This window comes from Microcaecilia unicolor, chromosome 3 (genome assembly GCF_901765095.1).
Source record: "Microcaecilia unicolor chromosome 3, aMicUni1.1, whole genome shotgun sequence".
NCBI classification, from domain to species: Eukaryota; Metazoa; Chordata; class Amphibia; order Gymnophiona; family Siphonopidae; genus Microcaecilia; species Microcaecilia unicolor.
Window position 1 is genome coordinate 111,429,668 of NC_044033.1, and position 13,298 is coordinate 111,442,965.

A 13,298-nucleotide genomic window follows, 5' to 3' on the forward strand; every position below is an offset into this window, starting at 1 on the left:
GGTGGATTGCGTACCCCACAATTAACAGGGCAGCACAGAGGCTACTGTCAGCTTGCTGATAAAAGCTTCATCATAACTGGCTTGGCACCTTGAGCATGCATGGATACTGAAGGCTTGCTGGACCCTGCCCCTTTTGGAACAGCAGACCTTGAGTATGTGCAGATGCTGAAGACCCTGCACTAGCTGCAATGAGGTTTCTTTAAACAAGTTGATGGTAGGCTTTGGTGCTACCATGGAGTTGGGAAGAAAAGTCACTAAAAACCTTAGGGGAAGATGCTTGACACTTCAGGGAGGGGAGGTATAGGAGGAAAGATGATGGACACCTTGTTGGGGGAGGGGAAGTAGGGAAGCAGAGATATGCTGGACACCTTGGGAAGGAAGGGGAATGGTAGATGCTGGATATATTGGGAGGAGGGAAAGAAGGGGAGATGCTGGACACTGGAGAGGGGAGGAAGGTAGGGAAGGAGAGACACTGGATACCTTGAGGGAAGGGAGGTAGGGAAAGGGAGATGCTGGACTTGGGGGGAAAGGGGTAGGCCTTAAGTGGTCCATTGAAGGTTTGCTTAGTTTGTCAGATACCCTTGGGCTGGCCCTGATTTCCCTTCTGATTTGAGCTCCCAGGGAAAACCTAATACAGACTATTTTTCAAGAGAGCCTTCTTGCGACAGCTCATTAGCAAACAAGAAAAGACTTTTGAGTTAGGTCATAATGGAAACAGGCTTCTAAATTGTATCTCCACCTTTTTGCTCTCTTGTGATTCTGCAACAGTTGCTGGAAAAAAGTCCTTGTTGATCCGAAAAGTGTTTCCTATTTTATTCAATCTCTATAATAGCCTATAATCTTTTTAAATTATTTGTATTTGAGGTCACTTTGTTTTACCTATTTTTGTTTTTAATGATTGATTTTATTTTGCTACTTTTTAAGGTGGTTCCAAAACAGAGGCTAAGGAAAGCTTTGCGTTCTGAGAATGTACATGAGTTGCTTATTTCAGAGAACCTAGAATTAAAATGTGAAATGCTACACCACGTGGGATAGTATCGACTACTGGAGGAGGAGGGCAACAGGATAAAAGAAGCCAAATCTAAAATCTATAACCCTTTAAATGTAGGCATTACAACCTGAATCTCTTCTTCTTCCAGCTTTTCTACAAAAATTCTGTGTGAAAATATAATGAACAAGGATGCACGCATGTGGAGGTCCTTTTGCTAAGGTGCGCTAATGGACTTTGCACAAGCTAAATGATAACACACCCATTATATTTATATGGGTGTCTTATCATTTACCGTGCGCTCATTGTTAGTGCACACTAATTCTGTTAGCACATTTTAGTAAAAGAACCCTTTGGTTTGTTAAGGTGTCTTAAAATTTTAGTGCATGCAAAATGTTGATTTAATGCACATTAACCTATGAATTAAAGCACATAAAATCAATTTCCACATGTGTGTTAAAAAATGAAAAACATTTGTGAAAATCAGGGGGAAAAAAGCCATATTTTCCAAAAATGCAAATGAAAATATTTTGCCTAAGCAGATCCCTATACAACATGTTCTTGTACCTGTACAGAGAAAGAAAGCAGTTTGACATTTCTCACTGCTACCTCCTCAGGATCCTCCTCCTTCAGACTCTCTGGCAGGCAAATCAGGTGGCCCTTACCTTCATTGATAAGGTCAGTCTTTCCCTCAGCAGTGCCTCTTCCATCTGGAGGGATTCTACATCTGCTTCCAGCTTGCTTCTCTGCCCATCCATCTCTTGCAAGAAGAGCTGCCTCTCATTCTCCACCTCAGATCTCATCACTGCCACTCTTTCCCTGTAGTCCTGCTCAAGATCTCTACAATACAAAGGGCAGCACTCTTTCAGTGTGGGGATGTAACTCATGCTGCAGTTATTAGTTTACATGGCATGTTAGCTTTCAGCTAGATTTAAACAGTCTCTTGCTGCATCTGTGTTAGAAAAGCAAGAAGAAGGAAAAGAGGGAGAAAGAGAGGGAAAGGTGTGGTAAAAGCAAAGAGAGTTATGGCAAATAAAAGGATGTTAAGAGAATTTTATATTTCTCCACAGACAGCACAAATAGAAAGGGACAGAGTGACAATAGGGAGAAGAGAAGGAAAGTCATTGCTTTTCGTTTGCTATTTAATGTTTAATTCCTAGGTTGGCACATCAGTGCTACATGGAAGGCTCACTCACACTTTCCAGACCTAATTCTCTGTTGCTCACTCCAGCAAAAGTTAGGTGCACTATGGAGGGAGTTCAATACATAGCTTCACATAAGGGCACTGTGCTATAGGGCACAGTGCTTGAGAGAACTGAGGTACGTTTCCCTTTTCTACATAATTACTGCTATGATAGGCTAAGTGAATGGAATTAAGAAGTGAGGAAAGCATGCGGAGCATGGATCATGGATCATGAAATTCTTTCCAACCCCTCTGTGTGTGTTTATGTGAGTAGCTATGCTATCCCTGTGTGTGTCTTTTGACATAGAGGAGAGAAGGAAGGGGGTGGTTTGGGTAACGAGACTGTGGAGTTGTTTTTGTTGAGTGGGGAAGGTGGAATAATTAGGGGGTGGTAGGACTAGGTAGGGTGGTAGGAGATGAGGTAGCTGGGGGGTTGAGGGGAAACTGCATGGCTAACAAATGAAGGCTTATATTGCTAGAAGTCAAAAGGAACAGAAGGTAGGCTGGCAGGACCAGAAAAGTCAATAGTTTTGATTGGGTTTTAAATATATCAAACACAAATATTATTTCTAATTAGAACCTGGTTTTGGAAGCATCTAGTCAATTTCAGATTAACTATTTCTACCTTCTGGCAGAGAGGACAGCACTGCCCATGGTAAGCCAGAGAGAGGAGAAAGATGCCTAAGGACAAAAATGTTTGTGATGGGCCAGAGAGCTAGTGGAGAAGGTGAGCACACCTGATTTTTATCACCGTTCTAAACTCGACAGCAAGATAACATCTATTGTAACAGAATAGTACATATATATCAACATAACTTGATTCTCTTTTTTTCTGATGACTAGCTGGACTTATTTCTAAAACTCGAAACCTCTGATTAGTCAGAATAGTTGCTGTTCACCACCCAGTGATAATGTCTGGATTTTTCTAACTGTTCAATAGCAGCCATAGCTTGTGAGGGCACAATTTGCAGGATTCAGATGCTGCAGTGGTGCTAGACCATAACTCCCTACCGATCCTGATAAGATCCTGCACTTCGCTGGGCAGTCCTTCTTCATTTGGCAGGTGCAGTGTATTCCTATCCCCATATGAGCCAAAGACTTCAAGCAGAGTTTATGTTTATTTTGAAATGTAACGAATCACCAATCTGTGGCACTGCCAAAGGACTTACAATCTTAACAATAAAAGAAAAAGAACTCCTTTCAAATACAGGAAAGGAAACAATGTGCATGGACTGAACTTGGTTCTATCAAATGGCAGCAGAAAGAGCTAGTAGCACTAAGCACCCACCTGAAATGTGCTATTGATGTTAGACTAAGTGCTTTGTAAGGCTAAGTGCTTTGGGCCATGTTTCAGCAAATGCCTGCGTCAGGGGTCTAGCAACGACATATACAATGAATAATTAGTCAATAAATAAACTAAAAAAAAACCACATATGAAAAATATATAAATATATATAAGAAATGTCATTCACTTAGCCTTACAAACCACTTAGCCTTACAAAGTTTCATAGGTTACTAACAGGCTCATTTTCGAAAGAGATGGACATCCAAAAAGTGACATAAATCAGCACTTGGACGTCCATCTCACAGAGACGTCCAAATCGGTATAATCGAAACCCAATTTTGGACGTCTTTGTCAGAAGTCCGTCACAAGGACGTCCAAATCTCAAGGGGCGTATTGGAAGCGTTTTTGAGGTGGGACTTGGGCATTCCTAAGACTTGGACATCTTTGAGCCATAATGGAACAAAGCAAAGTCATCCAGCGCTAAAACTTGGATGTTTTCACCCAGATTTGTTTTTATCACGAATAAGGCACAAAAGGTGCCCGAAATGACTAGATGACCACTGGAGAGAATCATGGATGACCTCCCGTTACTCCCCCAGTGGTCACTAACCCCCTCCCACCCCCAAGAAACATGATTAAAAATATTACTTGCCAGCCTCAGATATCATACTCAGGTCCATGACAGCACATGCAGGTCCCTGGAGTAGTTTAGTAGTAGGTGCAGTGCACTTCAGACAGGTGGACCCAGGCCCATACCCCCCCTACCTGTTACATTTGTGGTGGAAACAGCGAGTCCTCCAAAACCCACCAGAAACCCTCTGTACCCACATATAGGTGCCCCCCTTCTCCCGTAAGGGCTAAGGTAGTGGTGTACAGTTGGGGGTAGTGGGTTTTGGGGGACTCAACACACAAGGTAAGGGAGCTGTGTACCTAGGAGCATTTTATGAAATCCACTGCAGTGCCCCCTAGGGTGCCCGATTGCTGTCCTGGCATATCAGGAGGATCAGTGTACTACAAATGCTGGCTCCTCCTACGTCCAAATGGCTTGAATTTGGACATTTTTAGTTTCGAAAATGGTTGAAAATCAAAGACGTCCAAATCCAAGGACGTCCATGGTATTTTTGAATACAAAGATGGGCGTCCATCTTTTTTTGAAAATGACCTTCTCCCCACCTCCGAATTTGGACGTTTTACAAAGACATTGAAATTCCAACTTTGACATTTCTTTCTAAAATGCCCCTCTATGTAACTTTGTAAGTCTTAGTGCTTTGAAAATGAGCCCCAATATTGTGTACTACGGATGTAGAGTTGGGAAAATGTGGGATACAAGTGCAATAAATAAATGTGTATTCATTAGCCATATTTGGGTCCCTGTTTACTAAGCTGCGCTAATGTTTTTAGCGTGTGCTAAAAATTAGCATGTGCTAACCGTGTAGATGCCCATAGGAATATTATGGGTGTCTTCATGGTTAGCGCACGCTAATGCTTAGAGTGCACTAAAACTGCTAACATGCTTCTAGCGAAGCTTAGTAAACAGGGCCCTTGGTTTCTTAAGGTGCCTTAAAAATTTTAGAGTGTACAACATTGATTCCATGTGCATTATCTATGAATTAATGTGTTTAGAATTAAATTTCCACACAATAGAAAATTCTAATGCGGGTTAAATATTTTGTATTTACATAAACGTGTGAACTCAAAGGAAAAAATATTAATAAAAATTGGGGGAAAATTCCAAATTTTCTGAAACGAAACTTTTCTGACAGAGCACATGAGAAAAAGGGAAACAGCTCTTCCCCTCACTTTGAAACACCGCCACATCAGTAATATTACTGTGCTCACTTCATTTTACTCTTGTTAAAGTGTTCCATGGCAGAGTGTCGATCATCAACCTCATATGCAAGCTGCACATTTCGTTTCTCTGCTTTCTCAATGTCTTGTTTTAATTTATCCTTCTCACTGGAGATCTGCTCCACTTGTCTTCTGCAAAAGGCAGAGGAAAAAAATAAACCCTGTTATGCATCACCCTGACACAATTACTCCAAATGCATTTCAATTAAACACAATTTTTGTTAGCAATGAACTGAAAGCTTTCAGAAATATTGTACTGATCCGAAGAGCTACACGAACGTGATGCAGATCCCAAATAATAACAGAAAACATCATGTCATTATTGAAACCATATTCAAAAGCACTTATTCAGAGAGTGCCTCTGAATATCCTTACAGAATGAATCTGCATTTTGTGGATAGTGCTGGGGCGGAGCATGGGCGGAGTCATGACTGTTCCAGAACGTATCTGGATAGTGACAATATTCAGTCTGCTATCCAGGTAACTCTGGACAGATAGAAGGCTACCCTAAGTTATCCAGAGAAATTATCTGGATAGCAAACTAAATATTACCACTATCCACATAAGTTCTAGCACTGATCACCATATCCAGATTTTCAGCACCATCATTATCCAGCTAGGGGTTGCTGAATGTATGGATATTTTCTGACCACCGCAGAAGTGTATATTAACTTTTATATTTATATTTCCTTAACTGCCAATTAGGATGGGCATCAGGAAGTCCTATCTTCATGACTATCGCTTTCTCCATGTTTGAGCAATAGAACGAGATGACTTTGGTGCACACGTCATTCCGAAGTTGTGGCTGGTACAGCATTTACGACCTTACTTAGATGCAGTAGATTTGGCTACTATCTGCCACGCTTTAATTTTAGAATGACCCAAAGAGAGGGGGTTTCCAAAGCACAAAAAACCAGAAGCACAAGCAAAGAAGCACAATGAGCCTTCAGAATTAGGGAGTGTCAGAAGGTGAGTTTATTGAAGGACCCGATACAAGCAGGAAAAATAACTTGATGTTTTTTCTGTTTCGCCTGTGGTAATATTGAATTCTACTCTTTCGATTGACATTTCTTATATATATTTATATATTTTTAAAATATATTTTTCATATTTATCTGCCGTCATTTACTATGTTACTATATGTGGTTTTTTTAGTTTATTTATTGACTAATTATTCATTGTATATGCCGTTGCTGGTCCCCTGATGTACGCATTTGCTGAAACACAGCCCATGTTGGGTCCCTCAATAAACTCACCTTCTGACATTCCCTAACTCTGAAGGCTCATCATGTTTCTTTGCTTGTGACTCTTTAGTTTTAGCACAGATGGACGGACCTACTACAATAGTGTCTATGTAGGGTTACCACAGAGGAGCCCATAAAGACCATAATTGGAGAGGAGGGTCCTTCAAAGGACAGATCACATTACCCCAATATTAAAAATGCTATGGGTCAGATATTGTGTCCAGTTTAAACTCAGGAAAGGCAGTTCTATAACTAGGCACGTGCAGCTGCAGGCACCTTGTGTGCATAAGTGCACAGAAAAGTAGCACTTGTAACATAACATAACATAACTTATGGTCTTGTATACCACTAAAGCCTTGCAGTTCAAAGCAGCTAACATGAAAAGAAGCTGGAGCAAGCCTCCAGGATGGATGCATATAGCTGAACCAGTGGTGTAGCTATGTGGGACCATGGGGCCTGGGCCCCCGTAGATTTGGCCCTGGACCCCCCTGCTGACGATCTTCTCGACCCCCCTCCTGCAGCCAACCCTCCCCCACCGCCGCTGTCGCCTTCGCCTACCTTTGCTGGCGGGGGACCCCAACCCCCACCAGCCGAGGTCCTCTTCTTCTGGCGCAAGGCTTTGTTCTACAGGACGTCAGACTCACAGAAACAGAACGAAGCCTTGTGCCGAAAGAAGAGGACCTCGGCTGGCGGGGGTTGGGGTCCCCCGCCAGCAAAGGTAGGCGACGGCAGCGGCGGGGGAGGGTTGGCGGCGAGAGGGGGGGTCGAGAGGGTCGTCGGCCGGGGGGGGGGGCAAAGTTGTTGGTGGTGGTGGCGGCGGCAATGGCAGGGGGGGGGCTAAAATGTGCCCCCTCACCTCAGGCTCTGGACCCCCCTCCCGCCGAAGTCTGGCTACTCCCCTGAGCTGAACATAATAAAAACAAAAGATTGAATAGCCTAACCTAGCACAAATTTTCTAAACCAAGCACACAACTGCTATAGGGGTCCTTTTACTGAGCAGCGGTAAGCCCAATGCAGGCTTACTGCACACTAATCTGGAATTACCGCTGGCCCAATGTGGGCTCCGGTGGTAGTTCTAGCCCTAGCATGCACCATTTACCATGCTAGGGAAAATAGCTAGCTATTTTCTGGTACGGTGCTAACCTGGCGGTAATCTGGCAGCGCAACGAACTACCCGGTTACCACCAGGTTATCACGGGAACCCTTAAATCTACCTCAGTGGGTGGCATTAAGTGCTCCCCCCACATGGCCACACAGTAGGTGAAATATTACTGCATCGGCCATGCCATTTTTTGGCCTTTTTACTCGCTGCGGAAAAAGGGCTGCAGCGCGAGGCAAAAACAGCACCCGCCGATAGTGCATGGCCCTTTATTACTGCAGCTTAGTAAAAAGACCCCAGAGTGCGCAATTGCAGGAGGTGTACATGTGGGTGAGGTATTATTAGGAAAGGGATGGAAAACAAAAATGAGGATATTATAATGCCACTGTATCAGTCCATGGTGCAACCGCACCTAGAGTATTGTGTTCAATTCTGGTCGCCGCACCTCAAAAAAGATATAGTGGAATTAGAAAAGGTGCAGAGAAGGGCGACAAAGATGATTAAGGGGATGGGACGACTTCCCTATGAGGAAAGGCTAAAACGGCTGGGGCTCTTCAGCTTGGAGAAAAGGCGGCTGAGGGGTGATATGATAGAGATCTATAAAATAATGAGTGGAGTGGAAAAGATAGATATGGAGTGTCTGTTTACGCTTTCCAAAAATACTAGGACAAGGGGGCATGCGATGAAGCTGGAGTGCAGTAAGTTTAAAACAAATAAGCGAAAAGTTTTCTTTACTCAGCGCGTAATTCGACTCTGGAATTCGTTGCCGGAGAATATGGTTAAGACGGTTAGCTTAGCAGAGTTTAAGAAAGGTTTGCACGGCTTGCTGAAGGAAAAGGCCATAGAATGTTGTTAAATGGACGTAGGGAAAAATCCACTATTCTTGGGACAAGCAGAACAAAATGCTTTGCTCAGTGGATCTTGTCGGGTGATTGTGACCTGGATTGGCCACTGTCGGAGACAGGGTGCTGGGCTAGATGGATCTTTGGTCTGTCCCAGTGTGGCAATGCTTATGTCTTATGTCTCCTTACACACACAACTTATAGCAATGTAAGTTTGGTGAGTTACATGGTGCACTTACACATGTCCATTTATGCCTGACATTGACGGTGATGTAAATGGAGGGGCCTAAATTTAGGTGCACCAATGTGGGCTTATGCTAGAATTCTATAACAGAATTGGGGCGCCCTGATGCTGTTACAGGACAGCTACTCACCGCGCAGCATTACGGTGCCTAAATGGAGGTGCCTTGCTATAGAATTTACCCTTTCTCCCATATTCTAGATCGGTCACCCAAATCTGGGCATAAACTAATTAGTCAACTAGGTGCTAACAATCAATTATTGAGATGAATTAGAGTTAAATGGAACCTAATTGGCACTAATTTGGATTTACGCATGCATCTGCTTGTGTGCTATTTTACAACACTGGATGGCAAAGTATCTGGTATGCAAACCAAAAGGGGGTGTGGTCATGGGAGGGGCATTCAAAATATTTAGGCATAGTGTTATAGAATACTGGGGTTACGTGCTCAGCTTGTAAATGATCTATCCTGTTGACTGAATTGTAATATTTGCTCTCAGACTTTATTTTATGATATTTTAATGTAATGTAAACTACTGTGATGGTATTTTCTAAACAGGCGTATATAAAAAATGAAATAAACTAAGCCACCATACACAAACATACAGGGCCCAATCTTCAAAAGGATTTAACCAGGCAGGTTTCAGCTGGCGTAAGTCCTCACACCCAACTTTGGGCACGGGAATCCTCTCTAAGCACTATTCTATAAAGGGAGCTCAGCCTCGAGTGCCCCTTTATATTAAAGTGCTTAGCATGAATTTTTTCTGGCCCCTAAATTTGGTCACGCTTAGGGAATGTCGTGCCGTATACCCTGCCTGGATAACAGTCGCAATGTTGGTTTCGATTTGGTTCATCTGTTTATTATAGGCTGTGTTATGGTTCCTCCTGATGGATAATTGTGCTGATGGGTGAGGTTGGCATGGATTTTAGTGGGTACGGGTTAGATTCCATTGGGGATGGGTGAAATATCTGTCCCCATGCAATTCTCTACACTGAATATCCCCTCCTGAGGAGCTAAGTAAGATTTAACCAGGCAGGAGCCTCTCCTGCCTGGTTAAATCCTTTTGAAGATTGGGCCCTGTGTTTTTGTGTATGGTGGCATATAGCACTGCAGAGGGGCATCAAGTTTAATTTATTTTATTTTTTATATACCGGTACTTCTGTTTAGAAAATACCATCACAGTGGTTTACATTACAATAAAATATCATAAAATAAAGTCTGAGAGGAAAAATTACAATTCAATCAACAGAATAGATCATTTAGAAGAAAGATTATTGAGCACCTTAAAGTCTTGTCTTCACTGTCAGCAACGAAAACCAGCCACCTTTCTGCCATTATTGCATACTAAAAGCATCTTCAAAGAGAAAAGTTTTCAAAATGTTGATATGACATTTCTAAGTGAATATAGTTGGAAAGATGGTTTCATAGAGAAGGGCTTGTAACACTGAGGACCAAGTTACAAATGGTAACTAAATTAATTTGTCTAATTTAGGGCACTCCAAGTAGATTCTGTTGTAGAGAGGGTTAAGTTCTAACTAATAAGTGAGGTACCAAAAATCGAGATAGTAGGGTGCAGTATACCTGAATAATAGGTTCTGTGAGCCAATGTCAGAATTTTGAAAATTATTCTACGAGAAATGGTAACTAGTGTTCCTTTTTCAGAGGTGGGGGGGGGGGGGGGGGGTCACAGAATCCCATTTCTTTGCACCCTTAAGTATTCTAATAGCTGTATTTTGAAGCAGCTGAATGTGGTATAATTCTGTCTTATGAACCCCTTGAGAATTATATTAGTCGATGTTACTTATAACAGTAGATAAAACTACAATCCTTAGCCCTCTTTACTGAAAAGTGTTTTCTTACATGATGTATGTATACTATGATGTATAGTCTATTATTGCTTCTTCTCCTGGTCAAGAGACTCCTGGCTTTGCTTGGATGTAGTAATTAATGACCAGGGATGTGATATTTCTTTATTATTGTTTCTCTTCAGTTATATAGCTTATATCTTAATCATTGTGTATCTTAGTCAATAATGACTTATACACTCTCCATTTAAAGTGAACTTCTAATAAAAGTCTCATTTACCTAATATGAATCCAAAAGAATCCACAGTAATTATTGAGTAGTCTGTGTCAGTGAGGCAGACTATAAAACCAGGTCAGTACACATGGTCAAGACCATTAACCTGCTTTGAGATCTAAGCTCTATGCCTATTGGTAAAACCAGCATGGTGATCACAGTCAAGACTCTACTTGATCATTATTTGCATGACAACTTTAGCACAAAGATTGTCAACCCTGTTCTTAGGACATATCTAGCCAAGATATCCACAATGAATATGCATAGAATAAATGTGCATGCACTACTTCCACTGTATGCAAATCTACCTCATGCATATTCATTGTAGATATCCTGAAAACCTGATTAGATAGGTGTGTCTCAAGGATGGGTTGAGAACCACTGCTTTGGCGGCATTTCTTTGTGCCTTCTGGTTGAGTTAGCAGTGGGGGTAGCAGCCCCAATGTTTACAGTACACAAACTAGTGGAGAAGCCTACAAAATAGAAAAGTATAAATGGAGAAGCAGGCATCTTATCTGGCTTCTGGAGTACACTTCATTACCAGAAATTATCATCCAGTTAAACCAACAAAGAAAACGAAGGTCAAACTCTTACTGCAGGTGATGTAGTTCATGTTGGTAAGATGCTAAAGTGGCTCGGTGGACTGCATTTTTGGTAACTATTAATTCGTTGTCCAAGGCCATGGTCAGCTCTGCCACGTTCACTTGCTCTTCTCTACAGAAATCTAGAGACTACAGTGGCAAACAAAAGAATCCCCATGTGAGTAAGGCATTTTCAAAGATGCACACATAAAACATTGCACTGTGCAAAGAACTGAGTGAACTTGAAAAACAAAAGGGGTCGATACTCAAAGTGATCGACGCAGACAGAAAGGATTCCTGCCTGCTTAAATCACTGGGGGCTGCTATCTGCCAGCATTTAACCAAGCACTGCCGCTGAATATCAACACCAGGCCAGAGATAGCATTATAGGGGTAGAGGCCGGGAGGCACTGGGAGTTATGCAGCAGGTGCCAGCAATATTCAGTGCCGATGCCTGGCTAGCCAAGTGGGCATATAGGATCACACAAAAACAAGCCCTATGCCCACTTAGGTATGCAAGTGCTGGCACTCAATATGGCCCATGCCCACATAAGTGCCAGCTCCTCCCTGACTCATGCCACTAGACTGCTCTTCCATTGCCCTGATTTATGTTGTGCAGTTAGAGTCGATATGCAGCAGCACTGCCCTGTTAATTAAGTGTCACTGAATATTGCCAGCTGGCCCACCTAGCATGGTTTAAGCAAGAGCCTCTTGGTCCACTTAAACCATGCTCTGCATCAACCCCATCATTTAGCAATGCACAGTGGTGATAAGAACTCGGGTACAATGTGTCCCTTTCCTAAAGAGCTTACAGTCTAAATGGACACTTTGTTCTTGACCTCTCCTCCTCATGTGGTTTAGAATAATTATCTTTCCTTCCTACACCCCTGCCCTATATTTTACATTTTGTAACATAGAATCCCTCTTGTGGTTTTCCTCTCCAATCTCCATTTTTTGCTTTATTTGCTTTATAGATTTTTTTTTGTAATTAGCGGTATATTAAATAAATGTGAACTGTGAAATGCAAAGGGAGAAGAAGTGACTAGCTAGGGTCACAAGGTGCGTCAGTGGTGGAACAAGGGCTGGAAGCTTAATGTCCCTGATTATCAGCCCATTGCTCTAACCCAGTGGCAGGGCCGCCGAGAGGGGGGGGGGGCAGGGGGGACAAAATTCCCCGGGCCTCCAAGGGGGGGCCAGGCACCGCAGTCCCCTCCACCCACCCCCCTCCGTCCACCACCGTGCCGGGCCCCCCTGAATTCAAATCATAGCACCTCACCTCAACCTCGCTCCGTGTGAACGAAGCGCAGCAGCGGCAGTCTGCATATTGCCTCCCTTCGGGCCTTCCCTCCCTCGTCTGACGTAACTTGCATGAGGGCGGGACACAGGGAGGGAAGGCCCGAAGGGAGGCGATCTGCAGCCTGCCACTGCTGTGCTTCTTTCACACGGAGCGAGGTTGAGGTGAGGCGCTATGATTTGAATTCAGGGGGGCCCAGCCCGGTGATGGATGGAGGGGGGCGGGTGGAGGGGGCAGCGATGATGACCTCGGGGGGGGGGGGCAGCGGTGGTGGGGCCCCAGGGGCAGCCTTGCCCTGGGCCCAGCCCAGTCTCTCAGCGGCCCTGCCCAGTGGTTCTCAACTGGTATGTCAGGAAACACTGGTGTGTCCCCATAAGGTGGGAGTGTCTCAAAACATATGGTGTAGACAGCAAGCCTGTGTTTCCTTTACAACCATCAGTACCTGCAAGCTGGGGAGACCAGCAATCTTGAGAATCAGGTTCTTAAAAATTCCTGTAACTGGTCTCTACTTCTGCTTCCCCACTACCCCCAATAATAACTGCTGCCTCCAGCCCCAACTGAAAATGTTGCAGGTCTGCTTCGATAGGTTCTGTTTGTTACATAGTTTCTGAGTA

The 13,298-nt window shown here is 43.4% G+C and overlaps 1 protein-coding gene across 2 annotated transcripts in view; it reads right to left on the reverse strand.

Moving 5' to 3' along the window:
- NINL (ninein like) overlaps nucleotides 1–13,298 on the reverse strand; it is a 247,655-nt gene that overhangs the window by 117,345 nt on the left and 117,012 nt on the right. For both annotated transcript variants that reach the window (XM_030196281.1, XM_030196282.1), the window contains exons 9-11: nucleotides 11,405–11,541; nucleotides 5,296–5,436; nucleotides 1,654–1,828 (exon numbers count right to left, since the gene is read on the reverse strand). In XM_030196281.1, the coding sequence (XP_030052141.1) occupies nucleotides 1,654–1,828; nucleotides 5,296–5,436; nucleotides 11,405–11,541 (453 nt within the window). The remainder of the gene's footprint in view (nucleotides 1–1,653; nucleotides 1,829–5,295; nucleotides 5,437–11,404; nucleotides 11,542–13,298) is intronic.